A 23503-nucleotide genomic window follows, 5' to 3' on the forward strand; every position below is an offset into this window, starting at 1 on the left:
GTCAATTTATCATGTAAAATGGAGTAGGTAAACTTGTTAAGATACAGGTTTTTAACTTCCAAATATAGCTGTTATTTAATTCTTGACTTTAGAAAAGATGTGCACCTTATTGCTTAATAAAATCTTTTTTACTTTCTCTTTAAAAAAATACGAATTCATCAAAGTACTAATTATCATCACCTTTATCTACCAGTTGGTGGAAGAATTTTTAAAATGCCAAAGGCAAAAAGAAAACATAATGGCAGAAAATGTGGCCATGAAAAATCCACATAAGATGGGAATCGGAGTTCCAAGTCATTGATTAAAAAACTTGCCTTAGTTATCTTTCCGATTTGGTTTCGACTTGTAATGGTACATGGATCTGCAGGACAAATCTACTGTAAATGTGTACTGCTTTAAACTCTAACTTTCATAAAGTTGGTCCCCAATAGTTTTATCAAGATATAGTTGTTTATTTGAACACTTGTCCAGCATAATTTCTCCTGCAGTTGCAAATCCTCCTTTGTTCTCAGTTTCTCTTCCACAAATATCTATCTTCCTTAACATGAAGCCCATTTTTCCTCTTCTTTAAACACTGAATTTTCATTTTGGCCCACAGTGGTTTGTCATCCCCAAAACCATTATTTTCTTTGTCTGTTCAGTCTCTCTGTGCATGAAATGTCTCTCCCATCTATATTTTCTCTTGGTTCTGTGGAATTTCTTGGAGCAGGATCCTCTATGTTATCTTGTCCTCTTTCTGTATGAACTCCTCTGACCTAAAGAGACATTGGTATTCTCATTATTTTTCTGATTGAATTATTAGCCTTTTCTTTCTCAAAGGACAGTTAGGTCTTCTCGGAAGATCTCTCTAGAAGCCACTGCCGGACACAGTGTTTTAATGGAGAATGCATGTGGATCAAGATAATTTGAACTGTATATAATGGTATTTCTATTCAGTGGATACAGAAACAAATGTGATCGATAAACTGACAGGTTCTGAAAGATTTTCTTGTTCATAATAGGCTGACCCAGTCAAACAAAGGTGGTCAAATAGCACTTCTCCCAGGAGCTCTAAGAATGTCTGATAGGAACAATGACAAAAAGAGGATTTTTTATAACATAACAGCTCTCTGTTACGCTATGAAGAACATAATATCTCCAAAACATGTTACCTGTGAAGGCTGATGTTCTTTCAAGTTTGACAGGTGTTGTGTCCTTCAGGTCTGAGTGTGATGACACTTTCTCCTTTGCCTGTGGATACACAAACAGGTTGCATATTACAACAGAGGTTCTCAACCTCAGAACTATTGGCCTTTTGGACCAGGTAATTCTTTGTTGCAGAGGGCTGTCCTATGTTGTCAAATATTTAAAGGTACTCTACCCACTAGATGCTAGAAGCAACTCTCTCCCTGCCCCATCCCACCCCACCCCAACTCCCAGTTTGGGGAAACAAAAACATCTCCAGATGTTGTCAAATGTCTCCTGGGCCAAATCACCCTGATTGAGAACGACTATGTTCCATGATTCAAGCATAGAAAAAAATACAAAATTAATAGTAATTTAGATGACAGAACAATCTGAATCAATGAAACTCCTTATAGACCACAATATTTGAAAATAAATGAACACATTACTTCCAAAGAAATTCTGCAAACTTGCATTGATGGTGGAAGAAGATGCCTCAATGAATAGATTAAAAGATATCGATAATTTGGATGTCACCCTTGACCTGTGCTTATATAGTTTTGTTATGGTTTACATATAAATAAAATAAAATGGGAAGACATGCATGAATGCGTTTTTGTAAAGCAGAAGGAAGGAGACTAAAGTCAGCTTTTATAAATGGGGGCCTTTGCATTGCTTAGAAACAGATGGCCCCTTTCCTAAGCAGATAAACATTCTTTTCACTATCCTGACTACTCTGAATTAGCTTAACAAATCCTTTTAAAATACAAGGTAAAAAGTAAACATCAGCCCAATCCACTCAAATTATAACAAATTTTAAAGTTATGCATTATAAATTAATGAAATCATACGGCTGTCCAAAGAATCCATCATTTTTCCTGTTTTAAGCAGAACAAAATTTGCCTTAGGGTGATTTGCAAGCAAGAAACACCATGTAAGTGCAGAGCACAGATATTAAGACAAATTGCAAATGTGCTTTTAAACCATTCAAAGGTCAGTGCCATAGGCTCTGAGTATTTCCATTTTTCAGCTGGTGACCTTAAAATAGGGGCATGTTTGAGTAAATCTGTGGAAATGCCAAGATTAGAGATCAGAACCTTGGAGTTTGTAACACTCTTTTTTTTTTTTTAACTGAAGGCACAGGGATTATATATGCATGTTTCTCAGCTTCCTCAGGCAAAGCCAGTTGCTGATCTGTTTATGTTTGTCCTGTACTCAGCATACATCTTCTATGGTCTCCCTTGTAACACTTAATTGAAATTTTTCCTGTCAGTTTCCCACAAGATTATGGACTCCTAATGGGCAAAAAGTCTGGTTCATCTTTGAATTGCTGATGCTTAGCCCAGAGAGCAGCAGGTAGTGATGATGCTGATGGTGATGATGGTGGTGATAATGATGGCGATGGTGATTATGGTGATGGTGATGGTGATGATGGTGGTGATGATGATGGTGGTGGTGATGAAGGTGGTATGATGGTGATGGCAGCGATGATGGTGATGGTGGTGTGATGGGTCTGACGTTGATGACTTTGACGGTGGCTGTGATGATGGCAGTTACGATGATGGTGTTGGTGATGGTGATGAAGGTGATGAGGGCGGTGACAGTTGTGGTGATAATGGTGGTGATGGTGATGATGATGAGAATGATGACGGTGATTGTGATGATGTGAGTGACGATGATGATGGTGATGATATTGATGGCGATGAGGGTGGGTAATGTGCACCGAGCACTGACCGTGTGCCAGCTACTCCTCCACGCACCTTACATTATGAACTCAGTTGCTCCCTTGGCATTGATACTATTCAGCCCATTTGATAAATAAAGTTGGGTAATTTCCCAAAGCTACATAACTTGGAAATGGTAGAGCTAGGATTCTAACCTAGTTGCCGACCTCAGTCTGTGCTCTTAATCACTACACTTTACTATTATTTGGAAAAAAGAGATGGAAGAATTATAGCAAAGTTATTTTTGCTATAAAAAAATCAAAATGGTTGATTTTTTATTGAGCATTTACTATATAATCAGCAACAAAGGATACAAGAGAGAGCATAAAATGAAAATGAACAATTAGCTGTGAATAGACAGATATTTATGAGTCAAAATTTAGAATTTACATGAAAGGGAAAAAAAGAATTTAAGTCCAAATTTGAAAGCATATATTCAAATTAGTCAAATAAGACCATTTTAAAGCATTTCATAAGAGAGTGTGTTTAAGCTATTTTATAACTTTGTCTTTTGTTGCTTTTCTTTTCAGAATGAAAACTCGTGGTGGATAAGAAGTGTGCTTACAGATTAATTTTTATGGCATGAGCACAATGGTTAAGGCCTATCTGGATTTAGTGATGAAAACTGGTATGGATCAGTCAATTTCAGTCAATCAAAATATTTAAAATTAAAATTTTGGTTGCAAGAATCCTCTGAGCCCTGGTGTAGCAGCATTTGCATCTAAGGTTGTTTGAGCGCAGGTGGAGCAATGCCTGCAGACAGCAACACTGTTCTTCATGCTTGCTGAGGCCAGCAGAGTATTCCACCTAGAAGAGCATGAGAAGCCAGCTTCCAAAGGCAGCTCATTGTTATTTTGCCAATTATATCATGTTTTATCATTTATCTTGATCAAAAAGCATCATATTACTTTTTCATTTCTCTGTGTAATACTGACATCTAGAGGAACTTTGAACTGGAGGGTTTTCTGAGAAACAGAAGTTGTATTTCTATTTCTCCTTTCCATTTCTAGACAGCAACTTTATAAAAGTCAATATGAGGTGCTTATACTTTGCATTTCCAAGTTATCTGTAGAACTTGTTAAAATAGGAAGCATGATTCTTCAGATAAATCTTATTTGTTTTCCAAAAATGAAACATATTTTCCACTGACTCTGGAGCACAGGAACAATGCTGGTGCGTATGATATTCCTGAAAAGATTCTGGTCATCGTTCCCCATTATAGGATAAAACTCGCATCACAGGTTATGACCCTCTGCTGAACCTATACTGATGGCCAAGATGAGGAGAAGGGACACGTTTCAATCAAATTCACTCACTTAATAAATGTTAACATTTGCTTACGTATTCCTTTTGCAACTGTTTACCCATTTCATTTATGATAATTGACCAGTGGGTTTGAGATGATGCTGGAAACAGAGGGAACTTGGTCCCAGTTCCCAAATATTCAAAACACAGGTCCACTCTCGTTGCTATGTCCAGTTTTCTTTTTTTTTTTAACTTTTTTTATTAATTAAAAAAAATTAACAAACAAAACATTTAGATATCATTCCATTCTACATATACAATCAGTAATTCTTAATATCATCACATAGTTGCATATTCATCATTTCTTAGTACATTTGCATCAATTTAGAAAAAGAAATAAAAAGACAACAGAAAAAGAAATAAAATGATAATAGAGAAAAAAAAAAAACTATATGTACCATACCCTTTACCCCCCGCCCTCATCTACCACTATTTCAAACTGAATTTATTTTAACATTTGTTAAATGTCCAGTTTTCTAGACCAGACTCCTGGTGAAGTTTATGCACCCACGGTAGCCCTTTAGGGTGCATGAGAAAAAAGTAAGGACTCTTTTTTTTTTCTTTTTGTCCCATTCTTTAAAAATTTAGAGTTTATCTGTTTAAAAATATATATTAATAAACTTGTACCATATATAATTTATAAGTATCTATAACATATTAAATGGTACTTATAAAGGTAAATATACATGTATTAGTTATCCATGTAAATCATTTTAAATAAATGAATAGATTGGGGATGTGCTTTTAAATCTTTTACTAAGCAGCAGTGCAAAATTAAAATAGTTTGGAGATCCTTCTTCTAGATAACACTTTTTGTCAGATTCTCATTTTCTGAAATGTGTGTTACAGAAAAGAAGCCTTCTAATTTGCAGGTTCAAGGGCAAGTGTCTAAACCAACTTAGAACAATCGGCTCAATTCACACAAATTATTTTTCTCCTTCTGCAAAGTACTGCCTTGAAGAAGTTGGTATGCATTGCTTCAATGCCTGTTTTGCTGTTTAGACCAATTGCAAGCCCTTTTAATTCTTGTCTCTGTTTGCAGTTTTCCTCATTGCCATCAAACCAAGAACTTAACAAGAGGGCAGCCTCAGCCCACAGGGGTGCACCCAGTCTCCTACGACCTGTGTTCAAGTTCAGCTCATATCACAGGCCAGTTCTAGTGCTGCACTAGATTTCCTCCTCCTTTCCTGAAAGGAGTGGAATAACCCAAAGGGAAACGAGTTCCACTGGATGACTTTGACTAGTCCCTGTTTCATTTTCATTTAATGAAAATCAGTTTTAAAAATCAAGCCTGAAACAGTCTTAATCTTAAAAGAACAGAAAATCTAAGCAACTTGCCACCTCCTCCGCACCCTAAGACTCTCTGGTCATTTTCTGTGCCGTTGCCCTGACCTGCTTAAATGTGGACCCTTCACATTGGCTTTACCTCCCCACACAGGGGGCACAGGATTCTATAAATGCTCAGTGAACATGTATGCAAAGGAGGGGATGGGGAAGCTAGTGTTTTAGTGCTTTCATGGTGAGAATATTCTTTCATCACCTGCATCATTGGGCACCATCTGAAATACATCTTTGTCACTGATTCCCAGATTCTTTGATTATTTAATTGAACATCCAAAGTCCCGCATTTTGAGATTAAGGTTGCTGCAGAAAAATGTTTTCTTAACGTGATACATGGGACAGGAGCAACCTGATCATTAATTTACCCTGAGCTAAATGCTTTTCATATTTCTGCTTATGGGGATGCCAAGATGAACGCTTTTTAGTCATTTCAACCTCATGTTTAGAAATATAAAAATGAAATTATGAAAGATTTACAGTGAATTTGTTAAATTTTGATTCGGCTCCTAATGGGAGAGAGAGAGATATAAACCTTAAGAGAGCACCAAGAGAGACATTTCAGAAGAAATACTAAAACCATATTTCCTTGGTTGAACATAAAAGGTGATTGTAGAAATTCTGTGTAAAATAAATCTATTTCTCTCCGTCTTCAGTGCACACTCAAATGTCTTGTGCATTAAGTGAGAAAACACCCTAAAGTCCTAGGTGGATGAAAGGACTTCTCACAAAGCAGAACCTGTTTGGGGGTCTGTGGGGGCTGGAGTGGTGGGAGGTGGGACAGGATCTAGCTGACTGGATCACGGAAGGGGACGTGTTACCCTTGACCTCAGAACTCAGCAAGGGGATCCTCCCTGGACTGCCGATGACATCAAGGATAATCAAACAGTCACCTGAGAAAACAACCCTTCCAGGAAAATTAAAGCCTTGGGAAGCAGCCACAAGTACATGAACAGAGCTTCATTCAGAAGTGAACAAGGCTACTCAAGGATCAATCTCAAGAAAGCTCCTGAGGGCGGGCCGTGGTGGCTCAGCGGGCAAAGTGCTTGCCTGCTATGCCGGAGGACCTCGGTTCGATTCCCGGCCCCAGCCCATATAACAAAAAACGGAAAAACAAAATACAATAAAACAGGAGAATGTTTGAAAATGTTTCCCTTTCTTCCTTCCTTCCTTCCTTCTGTCCTTCCTTCCTTCTCTCTCTGTCTTTCCTTTAAAAAAAAAAAAAAAGAAAGCTCCTGAAATGAAAGGTGCTGATTCAGAAAAGTCTCATTGAGTCACCTGTCACAAGCAGATAAATGGATAATTTTACTTCACATTTGAATATGCTATGTATAAATACCATTTAAAAAGGAGCACGGGGGGCTGCTACCACATTTACCAACGTCCTCTAACAGGAAACGATTGAGAAGAGCACAGTAATGGTCAGATTTACTTTATTAGGTTTTTGTTTATGAACAACTGACTTTAAAAATATATATACTGGTTTGAAGCTATTATGCACCCCAGAAAAGGCCATGTTCTTTTAATCCATGCCTGTGGGTGGGGACCTGTTATAGGTGGGACCATATGGTTAGGTTATTTAAGTTTGAGATGTGACCCAGCCCATCCAAGTGGGTCTTAATCCCTTAATGGAGTCCTTTATGAGACCATAAAAGAAAGAAAATGCCCAGAAGGCTCAGAGAGAAACACCTAGAGAAGTTTGGAGAGAGCTTAGATAGAAATAGCCAGGCAGACCTGAGAGAGTGAGAAAGAAAAGCCCCAGGGGTGCTAAGACTGGACCCCAAGTAGCTCAGAGAGGAGGTTCTTGGAACCAGGAGCTGAACCTCCAAAAGACCCAGGACCAAAGGACCAGCAGACATTGCCACATGCCTTGTTGTCTGACGGAGGAACCCCAGATGCCAGTGGCCTTCCTTCAGAGAAGGTATCGTCCTATTGATGTCTTAATTGGGACATTTCCATGGCCTTAGAAACTGTAAATTTGTGGTCTAATAAATCCCCGTTGTAAAAACCAACCCATTTCTTGTAGATTGCATTTTGGCAGCTTCAGCGAACTAAAACAATATATATACTTCCAAGTTGTCTTATCCTGATAAGACATTGCTGTGTGCCTTGTGATAGCAAAGCCATGTGGGTGTTGTGTTTGGATCTGGGGATTCGGGGTGGACAGATTCAGAGGAGGACAGAGGGGTAGAGGTGAGAGGCCGCCCCCAGCACCCACCCCTCACCATCAGAGTAGAGGATATGGATCAGAGCTGCAAACTATAAAACATACATGCTTTCCTCTATTATTATATCCACTCTGTCTTTGCTGATTTTAAATGAACCAGTCAAAATTAACTTTGAGCAAACTTAGGATCTTCACATTTTTATATTTAGTCACTTTTTATACTTATAAATTATATAATAATATAAAATGAAAAGTACACGTTGTGTACTTATGAACTATATGCTAATATAAAATATTGTTTTAAATATAAGTAAAATTACAAATAATATAAATTTTACTCCTCCCTCCCATTTTATACTCAATGGATGAGCTTAACTAAGACATCTTATAACTGAGTCATATTTTTTAAATTTCCTTCCCTCCCACATTGCCTGTCTTTCCTAAACAGAAAATGCTGGAAGCTCTTTTTCCTACTCAAAGACCCGAGTGACTTAACTTGGCCTGCAGGATGCTGTGTGGTGGGTCCCCAACTTCCTCTCCAAACTCTCCTTTGATCTTTCCCCATGGTTCTCAACCTGCTTTCCCTGTTCATACCACCTGGAGGCTTTCAAAAAAATACTGATGTCTGGGACCCTCCCCAAAAGTTCTGATTAATTTGGTCTGGAGTGGTGACTTGACACTGGTGATTTTTTCTGAAGCTCCCCCAGCAATGCTAACAGGCTGCGTGGGGTGGCAGTCCATCTCCTTGAGCTCCGGTCACCCCTGGCTGCAGCCACATTTTGGAATGACAGAAACGACTCCGCAGGCTGGAGTTCCTTAAGGCTGGTTCCTTGCACCCTAGAGCCAGTGTCGTTCATTAATCCTGTTCATCATGGATTAGTCCTCAAGCTACTACTCTTCTTCTCTTTCACCCAGGGGCACACATGTGGAAATGAGTTTGAGGTGGGCTGCCCTGGGGACCCCAAAACCTCCCCTCAAAATGTCTTCCATAGGGCTTCCAGGGAGTGAGAGCAAATGGCAGCGCCAACACAGGCATGCCTGATCATCCTGAGCTGGAAACCTTTCTGCCTTGCTTCCTGGTCAATTTTTAATCACTGAAAGTGATAAAATCCCTCCCCTAAAATGCAGGTGGGCGCAAGATGGAGGAACGCGGGTTAAAGTTGAGAAGCTTCGCCAAACGAGAAATAGAATCGACTCCAGCACATCACACAAAAGTATATCCAAAGCCCACAAACTGTGGCATGTGTTCACCTTCCCTGGGATTCTATAGCCAGAACAACACCTGGACTCTTCAAAAATACGCAGCGAGGTTACTAAGAGACTGTGTGTGTGTGTATGTGTGTGCGTGTGTGCCACGTGGTGGCTAACTCATTTCAAATACAGGTATACATGGAATTATAGCACCTTTGTGCTCATTTGATTAAAATGAGTCTGCCTTAATAAAGTTCCTGTTTTACACCATCCCAGATCAAGCCTTGGAATGTCTTTACATGAAGTTCGCAGTGCTTTTTCACCACCTAATACAGCTCTTTGATTTCCTCTGCCGCAGATGGTTTTATAAGCATTCATTTCACATGAACTTCCCTGTATGTTTTAAAATTCTTTTTTTTTAATTCTCTTTCGTCACTCCATCTTCTGACTCCTAATCGGAATGTAAGCAGTCAGCATTTCAGTCTGTCTCTCCCAGTTGGTTAACTCACAGAGGAGAGGCGCTCACCATTTCCTAAGGTGGGGTGACACGCGATCTGGAGGGTTGTCAGGGAAGTTCAGAGATTTCAGCTGTAGATTTACTCGTTTTCTGTCTAATCTTGAGTAAAATACTTAATCTCCTAATGGTTTACCTTTCCACACATACTCCCCTAGGAGTATGTGCTGGGAGTGCTACAAGCACATTACAAAGAAAAGTGGCTTTTAACAGCTATCTCTGGAAAGCAATATGAAGCTGCAAAGCTCTTTAAAAGTCTGCCAAAAAAAAAAGTCTCTGATATTGGAATAAGTTAGCACAACTCTGCCAATTGGAACTAATCTGTTGTTACTATTTTCATCAAACGTTTAGTAGTCTACTCCCTTGTACTCAAAGTGTAGTCCGTGGACCACCCACTTTATAGCATCACCTGGGAGCTTGTTAGAAATGTGGAAACTTGGCCAGGGTCCCACAGGCTAGCCAATCACAGTCTGTATTCTTTGGCCGGGTAGATACCTACCCAATCCGAATCTGCATTTGTTAGTGTTCTAGTTTGCTATATTGTCAGAATGCAATATACCAGAAACAGAATGGCTTTTCAAAGGGGGAATTTAATGAGCTACTAGTTTACAGTTCTAAGGCCAAGAAAATGTCCCAGTTAAAACAAGTCTATAGAAATGTCCAAACTAAGACATCCAGGTAAAGATACCTTGGTTTGATAAGGCTGATGGAGTTCAGGCTTTCTCTCTCAAGTGGAAGGGCACATACAAACATAGTCAGAGTTTCTCATCTGGAAAGGCACATGGTGAACACAGTCAGGGTTCCTTTCTCATCTGAAAGGACACGTGGCGAACACAGCATCACCTGCTAGCTTCTTCTCCTGGCTTCCTGTTCCATGAAGCTCCCCAGGAGGCATTTTCCTTCTTCATCTCCAAAGGTCTCTGGCTGGTGGACTCTGTTTCTCGCAGCTATGTTGTTCTGCTCTGCTCTCTCTGAATCACCTCATTCTCCAAAATGTTTCCTCTTTTATAGGACTCCAGAGACTTATCAAGACCCACCCAAATGGGTGGAAACATGTCATCACCTAATCCAGCTTAACAACCACTCTTGATTAAATCATACCTCCAAGGAGATGATCTGATTACAGTTTCAAACATACAGTATTGAATAAGGATTATTCTGCCTTTATGAAATGGGATTTAGATTAAAACATGGCTTTTCTAGGGGACATACATCTTTTCAAACCAGCACAGTAGAGTGTGTAGATGCCTACCCTATCAGAATCTCCAGCATTTTGGATAATATCAGTGACATTCTCAAAATGCTAGAGTCTTGGCAGTGACCCAGGCATCCTTGGCAGGTGCTCAGAAAACAGAAGGCATACCTTGAAATCATGTACCTAGAACTTTCCACCAATTTCTCATGTCTATAGGGTCCAGAACTCAGGCCTTAGAGAAAAGCAAAATTAAGTTTAAAGGTATGAAGGAAACTGTGCCAAGAATGAACCCTAAAGAAATAAGAATATATTCTTATCAGTTCCAGAATGCAAAGAATATGTTTAGGAGTAACACAAGTACTATAACTTGGAGTAATAGAGTTCTCCAGAGTAACAGAGCCAACAGGGTGTGTGTGTATGTGCACGCATGCATAAACTTAAAAGATTTATTATAGGAATTAGTTTGCGTGACTAGAGATTGGCAAGTCCAAATTCCATGGGACAGGTCACAAGTGGAAATTCCAGGAAAGGTGAGGTTGATTTCCCAGGAGAACTCACTTGTTAAAATAAAAACAAAAATTCTTCATGATGTTTAAAACCTCCATTCCTGAGGGCAATATCCCTTGTTGATTATAGATGCAATCAACTGATTGTAGATGCAGATGTAAAGCCATTGATGAACTACCCTTCCAGAGACAATCAAGTCAGTGCTTGCTTGACCAAACAACTGGACGCCATAACCTAGACAGGTTGACAATGAAATTAACCATCATACTTGGATACTATAAATTTAGGTGACTATTAACTTTTAAAAGGAAAAGAAGTGATTTTCATTTAGCTCATTCCTACAAATAAAAAATTTTGAAGTACTAAATAGTACATAACTTCCAATACCCTCTATTTGTCTGTGCCTTTTACTCCTAAGATATACTTAGCTCCTAATTTATGGAGACCATAAATACCTTACTGAACCCTTGATGTTTTTGTCTCATTGTCATTTGTTTTATTACGTACATGTAGGAAAATATTCAGGCAGGATGCAGCCACTGTAACAATTATTAAAATATGGAAATATGTCCATACTGGTTAGTGGATGTCCTGAGACCTCCACATGGCTCCCTCCCTACTCCTATCCTGCCCACCCCACCCAGCCTCAGACCATCACAACATCTGTGATCTAGAGGGTCAACATCTGGCATGTGAGGGGCCGTAGGACTCTATGCAATGCAATTAATGCTGAAGATGAGTGACCATGAACTCCAGGTATAAAGTAGAGTGTGACACCAGAAAACATGAATTCATTATTAATCCACTGAGTAGGATAATAAGCTACTGGCCATGCGATGTTCAATATTTAAATAAAAATTTTTCATAATATCTATGCTATCCCTGAAAATTAATTATTAGTGGGAACTCAGAAAGTGTGTTTTGAAAGTCAATAAGAGAGCAGTGGGTGACAAAGAGGAGGTCAGGGAATCAGTACTGGCAGTGCACACCTTGGTACAGTGGTATGAATGTTTCAGACCACTGAAATGGCCTGTCAAGCTCCTTATTCCCAGAGAATCTTCCTCACTAAGTCTGGGTTGGAGCCCAAGAACATTTCTTGCAAGTGCTGGAAATGGTCCAGGAATCATAATTTGAGAAGAGTTATGGATTTCAGCTCATTATTCAAGACCCAACTCAACATGTTTCCTCTTTGTGAATTTTTCCTTGAAACTCTTCCCTCCCACATCCTTGCACATAAAGAAGAGTCAACCCTTCCCCCACTATTCTTGGGTATGCATCTGTCATGTATTTCTCATACTGGGCTGGAATTATTTGTTGGCATGTTTGACCCCAACTAGACGCCTCAGGATCTCAAGCATATGTTTCTAGCATATGGCAGACAAACACTTTTGATTGATTGATTGATGAGTGAAACTGCTACCAGACAATATTTACTGAGCATCTGTTTAAAATGTTTTCTTTTTTATATATTTTTGTGATAACATAGAAGGGTCTAAGAGATCAACATCTCCATCCTTTTGTTTTTGAAACATACACACACTCATATAATTTGTTTTTATAAATGGGACAGTAGTGTTGATATTAGGCTGAAACTTTTTTTTTGCACTAAAGAAAATATCTTGGAAATCTTTCTGTGTCACTACATTTAGATGTAAAATATGTAAACAGCATAGGAGAGCATCAAGTGGAAAGTTAAGGTCCTCCTGCTTGTCTTCTGACCTCCCATTTCCACTCTCCAGAAGCAATTACTATAAAATTCTTATGTATCTTTTGGAATTTTTCTTATATTGATAAATATATTTACTTTTTGTGTGTTTAAGGAAATGAAATATACTCAAATGAGTCCAAACCTTGTTTTTGTCTAAAACTGCATCTTTAACATTTTTCTAAGAACACGTATACCTGCACCTTATTCTTCCTAAGTTACTAGCCATTACGTTGTATAAATGTACCATAATTTATACAACTATTCTTCTACTGATGGAAATTGAGGTTATTACCATTTTTTCTATTTTTTTTCTTTTTACAGACAAACCATCTCCTTTTTTCTGTTTCCCCTCTCCCCCACCCAGTAAACTCTAATTTGCTCTCTGTCTCTTCAAATTTGCTATTTGTATTCATCTCTTATAAGTGATAGCATACAATTTTTTATCTCATGTGTGTTGTTTGGGTCAATGCATATAATGCTTTTCAAGTTTCTTCCGTGATGCAGTAAGTCTCATAACTTCATTTTTTCTTATGGCCCAGATATAATCCACTACGTATACGTAACCCATTTTGTTTATCCTTTTATTTGCTGATGGACATTTGGGTTGTTTCCAGCTTTTGGCTACTGTGAATAACGCTGCTATAAACATTGGTGTACGAGTATTTGCAACTTTGGGTATATATCTAGAAATGGAATTGCTGGGTCAAATGGTAATTCTATTTTTAACTTTCTGAGAAACCACCATACTGCTTTCTGCAGTGGCTTCACTCTTTTACATCATTGCCCACAATGCACTAGAGTTCCAATTAGTTCACATCCTCTCCAATACTTGTCATTCTCTGTTTTTTAATAATTGCCATTCTAGTTGGTGAGAAGTCGAATCTCATTGTGGTTTTAATTTGCATTTCCCTAATGGCTAATGATATTGAGCATTATTTCTTGTGTTTTTCAGCCTTTAGATTCTTTAGAGAAATGTCTATTTATGTTCTTTGTCCATTTTTTAATAGGGTTGTTTGTCTTTTTGTTGTTGAGTTGTAAGATTTCTTTATATATTCTGGATATTAAAACCTTATCCAATATATGATTTGAAACTATTTTCTCCCATTCTGTAGGTTATCTTATCACTTTCTTGATAGTTTCCTTCAATGCACAAATTTTTTTTTTATTTTGATGAAATCAAATTTATCTATTGTTTCTTCTGTTGTTCATACTTATAAGACTACATTGCTGAATACTAGGTCAAAAATTTGTCCCTATATTATCTTCTAGAAGTTTTATGGTTTTAGCTCTTATATTTAAGTCCTTGATACATTTTGGTGTGTGAATATGGTGTGAGGCATGGTTCTAACTTCATTTTTCTGCATGTTGATATCCAGCTTTCCCAATATCATTTGTTAAAGAGACTATCCCCCCTCCACTCTGCATATACTTAATAACTTTGTCAAAAATCAATTGGTCATAGATGTGTGGGTCTATTTCTGGAATAAAATGCTTTCTTAAGGGATGCCTGAGCATGCACTTTATTATGTCCTCCCCAACATCAGGCCTTCGTGTGCAGTCCCCAGAATCCTGTGATATTATTACTTTTTGCTTTCATGTAGGGCAATCTGTGGTCTGTACCTCTAGGGAAAAGGCTCCTGGACTTCTCAGACCTTCAAAGATTTCAAAGGTTTATGTCACCAATACTATCTGAAACCCATCCACATTATGGGTAATTGAATTTACTATTTGGCCACCTTTGCAACAAATGTCTTATTCCTAATGAAAAATCAAAGCAGTCTTTGCCTAAAACATTCATTTGCTAAATGAATGTTTGAAGTCTAGTATTCATATATCTGCATTGACCATTAGCACAGAGAGATACTTAATGACCACTTTTTATTACTGTAAATAAGAAGAGGTTTAACATTATCAATTCTCATATTCTAAATTATGGAATTTAATTTTGCCAGAAGGCAAGAGCAAATAGTAAGTATTTCCTATGAAATGCCTGATTGAACTTCTTTGTACATCACCTAGCCCAACACTAAAACTGGTACTAAATCAGTGCCTTCTCAGTTTGTTTTACATCTATATGTGGTTTGAAGTTGTATGTATACCAGAAATGCATGCTCTTAAATCTAATCCATTCCTGTGGGTATGAACCCATTGTCAGTAGGACCTTTTGATGAAGCTACTTCAATTAAGGTGGGACCCACCTCATTCAAGATGGGTCTTAATCTCATAACTGGAGTCCTTTATAAATGGAATGAATACAGAAGGAGAGAGAGAAAGCATGGAAGCAAGAAGCTGCAAACAATGAAACCAGGAAGAGAAAGGAGAAACCAGCAGACACTGCCATACGCCTTGTGGCAGAGGAGCCAAGGAATACATGCAGCTGGTCTTCAGGGAGAAAGCAGCACCTTGATAATGACTTGATTTGGAGATTCTCACGGCCTCAAATTCTAAGTTAATAAATTCTCATCATTTTAAGCCAATCCATTTCATGGCATCTACTTTGAGGAGTCTAGCAAACTAAAACAATCTACAATATTCTAACAGCAATTAAGTACCCAGTTTAATTATATGTCCCATTAATCACTCCAATATCCCTTCAGCACTATAGTTCTGAGAGTCACAGAATCTACAGGAAAGTTTTGCACAGTTAAAGAGCACACTCAGAAGATTTATAAGCCTGAAATTTGTTTTCTGTTTTAAAATGATAAATTTAGCAGTAACCATATTCCTAAGTAAAATGCCTATATGGAATATCATAGGAAGAAACAGTGTTCATACTTATTTGGCCGTGTATTATATATTAATTCTTTATTCCTAGTTCTCTGTTTCCCAGCAAGTGAGAGCTTTGCTTCCGTTAAGAGATTAGGCTTTGTCAGTGTGGAAGGAATGCTACTGGAGACATTATCGACAATATTCCCCATTTGCCCTTTTCTACAAGTTGATAAGCCTAGTCTTGGAGTTATTCTAACTTCTTTTCTCAAGCAGTGCACATGATGCAGCAGTGGGGATACAAGTACTGACCCTGGAAAGCATGCACCTCCAGTTGTCTCTGTTTTAATAGGGAACTTTACTGGCTCATTCGAAGAAGAACAATCTCTTATTCTCCCAGGCAAGAGACTGCTGTTGCAATGAACAAAAACCAAAACATTTTCTCATTGTGGAAATCAATCAGCTATTTAGTTTCCATCTTAGCTGAAGGCAGAACAAGAAGAAATCTGAAAAACCAGCTTGCCTCACAATCCAGTGGATTAGAAACATAACTGTTTTGCATTCTCAATGTCAATTTGCTCCAAAAGGACACAATATATTAACAGTTCAAAATAAGATGAGGAAATAGAAGATTTCTCAAATCATAAAATCCATCTGAATTTGAAAATATCTTAAAGAGCATATAGCTCAATCAGCTCAACAAGAGATGAGAAAATGAGATTCTCCCCAATTCTACCTAATTTGGAAGATTTTAATAATGTTTAAAATGTTTCTGCTCAAAGGGATGGTTGTTGATAATACTGACTTTTTTCCCCATAGCACTTTCATCCTTAAAAAATGTTATATGACCTCGTGGCACACGACCTTTCTCATTAAAACTCATCCATCACAATACAGTTTTCAACAGTACACATGATTCTCAACATTCCATGTGTTACTACACGCCATTTTTCTATGCTATTTATAAGAAATAAGCAAGTATAGATTAACTTGTATTAGGGTTTGGTACAAGCATAAGCATTCAATCTAATTTTTTTGGTATTAAGTTGCTATACTGCGAGGTACACAGTGAGGTCAAGTTAATGTAACAGGGGCTATTTTTGTTCAAAAGAAAAAACCCATCTCAAATAAGACAAAATATTGGATGGGATTAAGAAAACTATATTATCACTGGCTGTAAGCTTCTACAGAGAATCTTTAACCTTACGCTAGTCAGTGCATGAGAACTGGCAGGGCTGGCTGTCTTTGACTTAGAAGGAGCCCCATTGGCATGCCCTGTGAAGAGGCGACAGAAGCAGAATCAGGCAGGTCACGCATTTTGAAAGGAAGCAAACAGCCACACAGACTTGCCCTTCTACCTTCATGGAGCTCTTTTACTGAACAGCCATAAGTCAGCAAAATGTCTCTAATGCAGTGACAGCTGGGCTCTGCAGCAGATATGTACAGATGTGCAGATGGAAAGTTCAGTTATGGGGACTCTAAGAACAGAAGTAAAGTCTGTTTTTAGTTAGGAACCTCATATAAAATGGTGCGCCATGCATGTTTACTGCATGCAGCTGTGCCTTTCTCAAAGCACTTAATGAACTTTTTCTTCTCTGTGAACGCTGCAAAACACAGAAAGGGGACAACCTCAAGTAAATAGGAGCAAATACCTGTATAAAGCAACATGGGCCAAGATCTATGTTTGTGCTTCCTCCATTAACTGTGAAGAACTACGTACGCCACACTGATGTGGCAGCTATTTCATCAGTTTTCAAAAGCTACCCCTAAACATTGAAATGAGAAACTGCTTTAAAAAAAAAAAAAGTAACTTTTTCCAACTCTTCTGGTCATATCTCATTATTTTCATGTATTAAAATTTAGGCAATAATCTAAATATACTCGAATTTCACATTTAATGAGATCAGTTCAATTTGGCACTTAATAATCATTGTAAAATTTTTCATTTTGATTTAATTCATATAGCAATATATTTTTCAGCCTGATCTCATTATTGATGGAGCAAATTTACACATATAACTTTCTAGAGCAACATCAGTCAAATTTGACCAACGTAAAGCTCTCATGTGCTCTTACTTTGCTGTCATTCATTTTATCCCCACCTCCACAAAATTACACATTCTGGCACCAACTTTTTCTGTCTAATAGAGAAGTAGGGCTATTTAGAAATAAGTAAGTTCAGTTTCCAGGTAGATACCATTAAAAAGTGTGAAGTACATTTTATGAATTCTACTTCTAATTAGTATCACCTCGCAATTTTTCTTTACTAAAAATCATGGCAATAAGTGGGAGATCCTGAAGCCGAATACAGTTTTTCTTTTGAATTTTAAAGAAAATTAACCAGATGAGGATTACAACTGTAATGAAAATCCATATTCTATAAAATGGGACCCCAGCTGCATAAATCCTCAACTCAAAAAATCCTAAGATCTGTATTTTTTTCAAGTGATTAAATAACAAGACTAGTTTATAATATAATATGGATATATTTTAAATGAAACACATGCCATTCATATTCATTTCACACACATCAGTATTGTTATTACATATTGCTCCCATCAATAATAATTTTGTCAAAGTCAAGCCATGGTGAGCATAACCTTTTCCATCTAGGTGATCTAATATATTTATTAATCTTTAAAGGTAGGAATTTTAATGTTATTAATCACAACCTTATATCTAAACGTACTTGCTTCAGTACTTGCTTTAGTTTACTTTTTCTTACTCAGTTCAAATACTAATCAAAGAATACCAGCTCCAAAATAGAAGTTGGGGAAGATGATAGTGAATCGATAAACATACCCACATCTAAAAATAATAGAAATGTGTATTTAGGAGTAATATGATGAAAACCCCAGTTTTAAAAATTTGTTTTTAAGCATTATATTGTGTCCCTTTCTCCTCCCATTATTTTGTGGCTCATTTTTTTCAGAAGGTACCAAAGAACTGATCTTTGTTTAACAAAGTTTAACTTCAACAGATTTGTTGTTCAATCCATTGTCACTGAAAACAAATCATGAATTATTTCTCCATTTTCTCTGCTAACAAGGCAGAAGGAAGTATCCTATTTCAAAAAGTATATTTGCCTTGACCTAACGTACATTGGTCGTTGGTCTCAGGCAATCCAGGAATAAACTGGGGATTCTGGCAACTTTCAACTTCTCAAGGCTGTTGTTCTGGTCTACACAGAACTCCGTGCCAGTCCACTCATCTTTGGGCTTGTTACTTTGTACTCCAACTCATGACTCAAAGTTTTGAGTTCTCCTCTACAGGGTTCCTTCAGTGTAGAAATCTTTATATTCTAGAAAGGCCTGGGTTTGTCTTCTGGTTCCTACATCTCAAGTCAATTTTCCTGCATATCTCACATCCTTGAAAACACTGTCTGGTTTCTTTCTACATGAGCAACTCTGATACGGTGCATTTTAAAAATCTAAGAAGCTTGACTTCCTTCTTCAAGCCATGTACTTAGCAGATTTTGGATAATCACCATTTTCTTAGAAGATCCTTTGACTTCAACTTGATAGTAAAAAATTGACTATTCATGCCAAAGACCTTGTCCTGTGAGTAATACTCATTTTTCATGCCTCATCAGAAACTGAGAGCTTCCTGAAATTTCTTCCTATGGTAGACTTCAGAACACTTTGTCAGTCTTCTCTCCTACTTGTCTACTTGACACCTATAAGCATTGAACCAAGATGGATTCCTCTTTGAATACATCAATTCTCTGAACTAAATGCTATACAGAGGATTCCAAAGTTTTCTCTTATCCCACAACCCCAATGATTACTAGACCTTAGTATGTGGTCATGCTGTAAGAATTTCACATTCTTCATAGCTAAAATAAAACTCAACATCTTAAACCCCAAATTTGGCTTATCTTGCTACCATTCCAATTTCTGTCAATAGGGCCATGATGCTACTGTCTCATCGGTGGATCTTCCAGTGAGGCATCGGGTCCCACTCAAAGCAAGACAGGGCTTGACCTGGGCCTTGCGCTTCAGTTCCCCACCTTCCCAATGGACACTTAAAAGGAGATTCACCCATCTTAGAGCCCAAGGTGGTGATAAGCTCCAGGCAAGGCTTAGCTATGTGAATGGCACAAGGAACCCAACAAGTGAGCAGAGCACAAGAAACATGAATCCAGAGAAACATTGCTCTGTTTCCCAGCCAGAAAGATTCTGTTTTGAAAGGTTCCAGCTACTGAGCTGGGATCCAAGGTTGGCAATCCCATCCCTAGGGGAGAACTCATCAAGTCCTATGTCTAGATTCAGTTCTCACACACGCACACCTAGGCTGGGGACATTTTGGCAAGATGGGTTACTCCATTGTGGGAAGTCAGCTCTAAGAGGCCCCAAATGTGAGAATTTAGAGTACATACATTTGTGAGCCATGAAGAGAACAGGATCTGCTAAAGCTTCATGCAATGGCTTGAGGTACAGAGAAGATCCCAGTGTCTGCACAGAGACAAATCATCTCCTCAAATTTCATAAAATAAAAGCTCCACTGTATAAGGAAGGGTGGAGAGGCCAAGTCTGCTTCACATGGCATCTGTGGGTCCAGAGGTCCTTGAAATTGACCTGTGGGAGGCCTTGCCCTTGGAAGTCACTGAAATAAGGTATAAGGACAAAACTCACATTAGAGGGCAGTCATTCTCAGCCATAATTGCTCAATAAAATCACCAGAGAGCTTCTGAAATATACTAATACTGGGCTATAGTCTCTCAAATGAGGTCTACACACTAGTAGTTTTAAGGGTTTAGAGTTGCCAGATTTAGCAAAGAAGCCCACAGGAACACCCAGTTAAATTTAAATTTCTGATCAGCAACGAATAATTTTTTAGTATTGAGTATGTCCCATGCAATATTTAATATAATACTTTGATTAAAAGTTGGCTCATTGTTTGTCTGAAATTCAATTTTAATTGGTGTCCTGTATATTTTAACTGGCAACACTATATGATTCTGATGTGCAGTGAGGGGTTGAGAACAATCGCTAAGGGACTATCCCTCTAATTTGCAAAGTTTGTCTTAAAAGGAAAGTGAATTCTCTAGCCCCAGACAAACTCATCTTTCAGTTTGGTTAACTTGGGTTTAATTCAACAAACTTTAATAGTATGTGTTGGGCATGCGGTAGGATTTGGCAATAGAGACGTAAACACTGTCCTTACCCTCGAGAACCAGAGATGAAAGTCCAGAGATGAAATAAAATAAAGTTTTCCACACTTAAATATTTATTTTATTAAAATAAGAACCAGTATTGTAAAAAATTAAGATAAATTAGCTAACTAGATTAAGTAGCCACGAGAGAATTTCAAGGGCTTTGCCAAAAACGAAACATCCTTAGATAGGGGCATTGGAGGCACATTCTTAAAAGCTAAGACAGCTTAAATACCTATTTAAAGTTCCTGCATCTATAGATTTTCTGACATTGGAAGCCACTTCCTGTTGGGAATTTCACCTCTACTCCAGCAGGCTGCTTCCAGTGTTGGTATTAGAAGCTCGAAGGGAGTGGTTCCTTAAGAGATTAGAAGCCTATCTTTGGGTGTTCTTTAATACTGGTATCGAAAAGGAACAAAGGACTATGCCATAGCAGATTTGGTCTCATCATATCTAAAAGGAGCACAAACAATTTGTTGCCAATAATGCTGAAAAGACTGAAAGTTGTGAGCTTTTCTTTTTCTAAATCAGAGTGGTTTCAAGTTTATTCTTATAATAATGTCTCTTGCCCTTACTAGTGTGCAAGGGCAGGCTTGTCATGTCATAGCTGGCCATAGTTATGGCCATGTGAGCACGCAACCCTCACATGGGTCTAGAAGGGAAATGACCTTTCCCCTTTGGGCTGGACACTTTGAGAACCACTGCTCTAGGTCCATATCAATCCACTGATCATCACATATCGGGTATGGTTCTCTAACTGGCCATGAGCTCACCCAGTCCTTCAGTCATCCAGTTCACACGTCTCTGAATTTCCCACAGGATGTGGTAAGAAACTTAATTGCAGAAATTAATCTAAATCAGGGTATTCCTCTAATCTGCTAGTTCAGTAACCCAGGAGCAAGTGTAAAAAGATCGATTTTTGCCTGACATTTTCTTGATAAATGCAAGTGAAAATTTTTTTAGGTATTGCTCCTCTCTCCTCAGCCATGGGTGGTTCCATATCCTAGTTATTCTTAGCTACCACTTGCTTCCAAATTTTCTCATAATTGTGCTTACCCATAGCAGTGAAAATGAAATTAAGTGGAAGAAATATTCTTTTTTATTTTCAAACTTTGTTTAAAATGACATAGGAAGAGGGTGCACGGGTGGTTCAGTGCTAGAATGCTCACCTTCCATGTGGGAGACCCAGGTTCGATTCCCAGACCATGCAGGAAAAAAAAAATGACATAGGAAGAAAAATTTTGGTTATCCTGCAATAATGTTGCTGTGGGGTGTCAGTCTCATGGAATGAAAATTGCCCCATGAGATTTAACAGGGTGGTGATATCTGAGAATCAGGTTCAAAGATGCTTTTGAAGGACATCAGAGACATGCATTTAATAAGTGACATTCCCCATCACTTGAAAAAAAAGCCAAAGTTGGCTTAAAAAAATAAGGTATATAATTTTGCAGGCTTTGAGGATTTCATTTCAAAGAGCAACATACAAATGAGAAACGATTTTCATGGTAACTAAAGCTCTTCCCGCCAATAATGGTATCCTTGACAAAGGATGCTGTGTAAAGATATAAATTGTGAAAATAAAGGAATACATTTTGCAGGTAAATATATTTCAGAGTTGCTCATCTCAAGTAGGTTTTTCTCATCTTTTGTTGAAGGCAGAAAAGGGACTGCTAACTGGCTTATTTAAAGAAAGATCACCATTTCTAAAACCCAATATTCACTCTAATCTGAAACCAAAAGACACTGATACTGCTAATGCCACTTGCCCTGGAACAACAGCTTACTCACGCTTGGGGGTTCGTATTTAGCAGAGGTCATCTCAGCAGATGGATGACCTCTGGGACCGGAGCCACAAATCTGAGCTGGCTCCCTTTTGTCTGTCAGCGTTATTCCCCTGTTGTGTCTCCACATCCAAGCCCTCTCTCTGACACACAGGACGCTAATTAGAAAATCCCAGAAGATGAGTCCTATGGGTAAAGCCCTGCATATTTGCAGATAGCCTGTTGCCTTCTGCGCAGACCTGTGTATCTGGTTCAGGACACTTGAAAATCAAAGGAGATGTCAATTCAAAGACCATCGTTCAATGACAGAAAAGTTCAATTTATCTTCTGGCTTGAGTGAAAACAGGTAATGACAGCAAAAACCCAAGAACTTCATCAGTGTAAGTCATCCTTGCTTTGAAAACTCGATTTTAATGTTCACAGGAGACCTAAGTAAAGTTTTCTAAAGTTCATTAGCGCAGAATTAACCCTACCACAATTCTAACAGTGTGAGGCATACTGACTGCTACTCACCAAGGTTCACCTTAGGCATGCCAACCTTCATATACCAGGGAATCTACTTTGGAGTATTAACACATCAAGACTTTTTTATGGAGAAAGAGCCAGACACATGATACATTCCGCCACGCTCAACAGAGTACCTTGGTTCCAGTCATAAAAATTCCTAAAGAAAACAGGCTATTGAAATCCATGAAATTTTAACTCTTGGATGTAAATCCTCTCCATCAAGACCAGCTATTGGCTTACAGCCTGGGTATTTTGATTCTAGTCCCATATTTGCTACCTGACTTTGTGCTCTCGAGAAAAGCATTTGCTATCTCAAAGATTGTTTTTCACCCTGTCAAATGGGTATCCTCTCCACTAGTTCCAAATTTTATTGTGAGGCTAATGCACAGTGGCAGATGTGAAAGCATGTGGGAGGAAAAGAAGGTCACATAAACTCTAGGCCGATTTCATCAAGTGGGCATTTTCAAGAGTCTGCTGCAAACAGAGCAGGACACTTAATCTCCCCCAATTCCTGCCAAACGAGAAGGTTTCCCATGAAGGA

General features: G+C 38.2%; 1 protein-coding gene across 2 annotated transcripts in view; it reads right to left on the minus strand.

Annotated features, from left to right (window-relative positions):
* The window catches only part of MYLK4 (myosin light chain kinase family member 4), a 103729-nt gene that overhangs the window by 27472 nt on the left and 52754 nt on the right, over positions 1-23503 (minus strand). For both annotated transcript variants that reach the window (XM_077144096.1, XM_077144097.1), the window contains one exon: positions 1152-1230. In XM_077144096.1, coding sequence (XP_077000211.1) covers positions 1152-1230 — 79 coding nt within the window. The remainder of the gene's footprint in view (positions 1-1151; positions 1231-23503) is intronic.

The sequence above is a fragment of the Tamandua tetradactyla genome, chromosome 25 (assembly GCF_023851605.1).
Source record: "Tamandua tetradactyla isolate mTamTet1 chromosome 25, mTamTet1.pri, whole genome shotgun sequence".
In the NCBI taxonomy this organism is placed as follows: Eukaryota; Metazoa; Chordata; class Mammalia; order Pilosa; family Myrmecophagidae; genus Tamandua; species Tamandua tetradactyla.